Here is a 5986-nt window from a genome sequence, read left to right on the forward strand (position 1 = left end):
TACATAGTTATTAAAAGTTTATTCCATTCGTTAACCACACTGTTGGTAAACCAATTCTTGTCTATTTCCTTCTTAAACCTAGATTTGTCCAATTTAACTCCATTACTGGGAGTCCTGTCCTGTTGTCTTAATATGATGACCTTGCCTGTATGACCCTTGTTAAAGCCCTTAACCCCATTGAACACCTCTATTAGATCATTCCCGTGGTGAGGCATTTACCATATGAAGACAGGCTTAAGCAACTTAACTTACACTCTCTGGAAAGACGAAGAGTGTAGGGTGATATCATAGAGGTATTCAAATACTTAAGGGCTTTAACAAGGGTGATGCAGGCAAGGTCATCATATTAAGACAACAGGGTAGGACTCGTAGTAATGGGTTTAAGTTGGACATATTTAGGTTTAAGAAGGAAATAAATAAGAAGTGGTTTTCCAACATAGTGGTTAATAAATGGAATAGTCATAGTAACCATATATTGAGCGGTGAAACTATCGATTGTTTAAAGAGAAGGTTAGATAACTTTATGGGTACACGTGGTAATGGATATGGAACTGCCTAGTGTAGGCCTTATGGTCGCTTGCTGTCTCCTCCATTCTTATGTTCTTATGTTTTCCCTCTTATCTTGGCACCTCCTGGATGACGGGTCATCCCTGCATCTCGCCCACTGCCCTGGGTCAGAAGCAATGCAGCAAGGCACAGCACATCCACAGCAATTAATAAATTGATAAATGAATAGATGAATAAATAAAGATGAATAGATAGATAAATTATTTATTCGGTTTAACGTTGCGAACTCCCCCCCCCCTATCAGGAGGCTAGAACGGTACCCCTTACAGAGGAATTTGTATCGTGGAATATAATGAGCCATGCCCTTGGTCCAACTCGCTGGAGGCGAATTTCGAACTGCCATCATTTCAACTTCCGCCTCAGGTAGCGACGCTCTAAAACCCGCTCGGCCAGAGAGCATCAAAATAGATAGATAAACAAATAAATAAATAAATAGATAAGTTGATCAATAAAATCAACTTGACCCAACACAGGTTAAATCGTCCAAAAGAGGAAGATAATAAAACTGATTGGGAATGAATTGCCCGTGGTTAAGATGTCCACTGATAACTATACCCAGGCCATTAGGAGATCAAATTAATGTTCATGTCTCCCCTTTCCCCCCTTTCCCCCTTTCCCCCTTTCCCCCCCTTTCCCCCCCCCCCCTTTCCCCCTCCTTAGGGAAAAGATAGAAAGGGCTACAAATGCCCTTTTTGATTTTTGGGGTCGATACGAATAGAGGAGGGACTGGAAGACAATAGACGAAACAATAGCGTCTATAGAAGACTTGAAGTCGACTCGACAAAAGGAAAAGAAAATCGAAGGTCAAGTCAGGATCAGGAATTGGGTAAAGAAGGAAAATAATATCTGCTACGATACGCGTATGCATGTGAGAGGCAGAGAGAGAGAGAGAGAGAGAGAGAGAGAGAGAGAGAGAGAGAGAGAGAGAGAGAGAGAGAGGGAAAGAGAGCGGAGGATATATAGTGTGCGGGTGTGATGGAGAGATAGAGAAGAGAGAAGGAGAGAGAGAGAGAGAGGAAGAGGGAGTGATAGAGGTGGGAAGAAGGAAGAGGCAGAAACACACACACACACACACACACACACACACACACACACACACACACACACACACACACACACACACACACACACACACAGAGGCACAGGGAGAGAGAGAAAGAGAGAGAGAGAGAGAGAGAGAGAGTGTGTGTGAGTGTGTGTGTGTGTGTGTGTGCGCGTGTGTGTGAGAGAGAGGGAGGCAGGGAAATGGGAACAAGATCGATATATATATATATATATATATATATATATATATATATATATATATATATATATATATATATATATATATATAGAGAGAGAGAGAGAGAGAGATAGGTATATAGATTGAGTGAGTGAGTTAGAGAGAGAGAGAAAGAGAGAGAGAGAGAGAGAGAGAGAGAGAGATAGAGAGAGAGAGAGAGAAGCATGTAAGTTCATAAAGAGACCGATAATATATGAATGTAGATAGATATGTAGTTATATAGGTAATGTGCGTGTGAATGAAAGAGAGAGAGAGAGAGAGAGAGAGAGAGAGAGAGAGAGAGAGAGAGAGAGAGAGAGAGAGAGAGAGAGGAAAAAATTTAGGTGGGCGGAAGACACATTGAAATCCAACTATTTGGCTAAAACCAAAGATTCGTTGAGAAGGAGAGGGAACCGACCAGAGAGCGAAAGAGAAAGAGAGAGAGAGAGAGAAGTGCGCACGAAGAGAAGAGAGAAAGAGAGTAAAGCGTTGAGACACTGAAGAGAGCGCGCGGGAGAGAGAGAGGGAGAGGGAGAGAGCGAGCGAGACCGGGAGAGAGCAGGGTGGAATAGAAGACGCGTTCAGCCGTCAGTGTACAAGAAGCAGCGACGGGGAGAGCACCTCGCTCCGAGTCTGTGGCCGTTTTATTCCTCAAGGCGGATTTTCTTCCGATATCCTCTTTAAAATGAACTTTGAAGTCTCTCTCAGAGTTCCACGGAAGCAGTAGTTCGGATAACTGTGGAGAGATTAACGTAATTGTTTTTAGAACGATGTGAAACGGTGGTAGAGCTTCTGATGAAAAGAAATTGGACGCAGTATCGTTATTGATGAGAGTCCCTTTTGATGATTTGAAGGTATATTGTAAGGGGTAGATATGGAGCTGTTTAAGTTTGCTCTAGTTCCATAAAAAAAAAGAAAGAAAAGAAAGAAAAGAAACTAGTGTTTGTTCAAGGATGTGTCAAAGAATGGGACACTTTTTCGTGTGAAGTGAGATTTGTGTAAGATTGTGAAAGGCTAATTTACGAAATCGGGAAAATAAAAAGGTGTTTTATTAAACACAAAGGGACGAACAACCCAACTCTTTATACAAACTCGCACACAACGTATAGTTGGATGTGGATTAAAAGTGTCAGTTTTTTTTCCTAAAGTGTAATTAATACCGAAGTTGAAGTGTGAGTTACTGGTCTAAGGAACTGTTCTTTCTAGAGTAGCCGCTCAAGTGAATCTAGTTACTAGCATATGTTTCCTAAGATGTTCTAGGACCCAAACCAATGGGTAAGCTCAATCTAGACACAAGAATACCGGGTTTCGAGAGGTGAGTATTGGATGATTTCATTTTCTAGATATACAAAGTGCTAGGAATCATCTAGATTAACCTTTTTTCTATTAAAAACTTTCTATATTAAACACCATTGAATAAAAGGAAATTTCTATTTGGATCAGACGGAAAAATCTGCTCGAAATCTTAGGCGGAAAATTCTGGTCAGGTTCTTGGGTAAAAAGAATAAAATCGTCTGGCGACGTGACTGACCTTAGGTCATTCCGGGTAACAGCTGGTTTTCCTTTGCTGAATAAAATCAACTGGCGGCAAGCATAGAAATCCTCCCCACTTTCCAAGGGTGAAATATTATTTCTATTTCGTCACTGATTGCCAAGACATTCTTGAAGACAATATCGCGAGAAAATGGTGGATGGATTAAGTTAATGCAAAATAGATTTAAGAATCTTAAGAGAAAGAAGGGATTATATATATCAGAAATGATTGGAATTCTTTTTCAGATAGGAAATAGTATCCAATCATTAAGTAATATAGCAATACTCCATAGAGACAAAACCAAAAGTTCTTTAGGTGTTTACTGCATAAAAGTAATGATTTTTCTTGTCAATATTCTATCCTAGGAACTGCATAAACACGCGCGCGCGCACACACACGCACATATACGCACACACACGCACATACACACACACACACACACACACACACACACACACACACACACACACACACACACACACACACACACACACACACACACATGTACACACACATGTACACACACATGTACACACACACGCATGTATACACACACATGTACACACACACACACACACACACACACACACACACACACACACACACACACACACACACACACACACACACACACACACACACACACACACACACACACACACACGCGCGCACACACATACACACACACACACACACGCACACACATACACACACACACATGTACACACACGCACACACACACACACACACACACACACACACACACACACACACACACACACACACACGCACACACATACACACACACACACACGCACACACATACACACATACATACATATGCGTGCACACATACACGCGCGCACACACATATACACACACGAACACACACACACACACACACACACACACACACACACACACACACACACACACACACACACACACACACACACACACACACACACACATACACACACAGTATATATATGTGTATATATATATATTTATATATATATATGTATATATATTTATATATATATATATATATATATGTGTGTGTGTGTGTGTGTGTGTGTGTGTGTGTGTGTGTGTGTGTGTGTGTGTGTGTGTGTACGTATGTGTGTGTATGTGTGAGATTTAGTAGCTTTTATATGGGGATGAAGATAGTAAAACTAGTTTATATTCCACGGAAGAGTCTTAGTTGCAAATGACTTTATTTCGTATACGGAAATTAACAGAAAACACAATAGGTAATTTGAGACCAACGTTATTTACGTTCTTATTTATGATCGGTAATGAGATTGGATTTCGTTTTAGCCGAATGAAATCGTCTGTCGTCAACAGCTCCGTAATGTTTGTTAGTCTGACGGAAAATGCCAAAGTCCTTCGTTAGATTTAGGATTTAATTTTTGTTTATTTTGTTAAATTTCTTTTAACGTTTCGGTCGTTTGGGATTTTCATAGAAATGATTGAGATGACGCGGAGAGGAAGTCAGTAACTTATAAAAATAATAAATAAATATAATAATAATAATGATAATAACTAGTAATAATAATAATAATAATAGTAATAATAATAATAATAGTAATAGTAATTATAATAATAATAGTAATAATAATAATAACAAGAATATTAATAATAACAACAATAATAATAATAAAAGAAAAATAATAGTGATAACAATGATAATGACAATAATGATAAAAATGATTAAAGTGATCAAGACTGATGTCGATCTGATTTACTTGATCCATCCAAATGATGGCCACTGCTTCTTCCGTGTCGGAAGTGCTCGGGTCAGCCGGACGCTACTGAAAAGTGCGTCTTAGATGATGGAAGTACCGCCGGAACTCTTTGAAGTCTTCTAGGTTCTTGGAGACTTCCATAGTTCAATAAAGGTAATGATAATAATAATGATAATAATGATAGTAATAATAATTAATAATAATGATAATAATAATAATAATAATAATAATAATAATAATGATGATGATATAATAATAATGATGATGATGATGATGATATAATAATAATAATGATGATATAATAATAATGATGATGATATAATAATAATAATAATTGTAATAGTAATAATAATAATAATTATAATAGTAATAATAATAATAATAATAATAACAATAACAATAATAATAATAATAATAATAATAATTATAATAAATCTTCTTGAGAGGAAGATACTCTTTTATGTTTTTGCTTAAGGTTTTTCGCAAAGATGTGAGACAGAATCCTTTACATTTCATTCTACTTGATGGACCAAATTTGTTGTTCATTCCGAAACGTAACAACTGAACACGTGTTATAGATATATAACCGATAAATACGTTCATCCCGAAGATAAAATTCATTCCCCTCCGTTAAGAGAACAATGGATTCCTAGAAATTCTAGGAAAAAAATGTAAATATTCTCTGTCAATAAAATTTATGTTCTTTGGGTCTCGACGTCTAAGTTATCTTTGTGATATCTCAATAACGTGAATTAGGGGAAGGAATTCCCCACAGAAGACTAAAATCATTTGGCTTTAGTCCAAATGGATGTTTGAGTCAAACACGGGACTAGGAAAGGTTAATCAAGATAAATTATGTACCCATTTCCAAAATAG

The 5986-nt window shown here is 37.8% G+C and overlaps 1 protein-coding gene across 8 annotated transcripts in view; it reads left to right on the forward strand.

The window, feature by feature from the left end:
• Nucleotides 1–2431: 2431 nt before the first annotated feature.
• LOC143019952 (uncharacterized) overlaps nucleotides 2432–5986 on the forward strand; it is a 573751-nt gene continuing 570196 nt past the window's right edge. For all 8 annotated transcript variants that reach the window (XM_076175988.1, XM_076175980.1, XM_076175981.1 and 5 more), the window contains exon 1: nucleotides 2432–3143. In XM_076175988.1, the coding sequence (XP_076032103.1) occupies nucleotides 3100–3143 (44 nt within the window). In that variant the 5' untranslated portion in view covers nucleotides 2432–3099. The remainder of the gene's footprint in view (nucleotides 3144–5986) is intronic.

The sequence above is a fragment of the Oratosquilla oratoria genome, chromosome 38, assembly GCF_046742065.1.
Source record: "Oratosquilla oratoria isolate Oo_2021 chromosome 38, ASM4674206v1, whole genome shotgun sequence".
In the NCBI taxonomy this organism is placed as follows: domain Eukaryota; kingdom Metazoa; phylum Arthropoda; class Malacostraca; order Stomatopoda; family Squillidae; genus Oratosquilla; species Oratosquilla oratoria.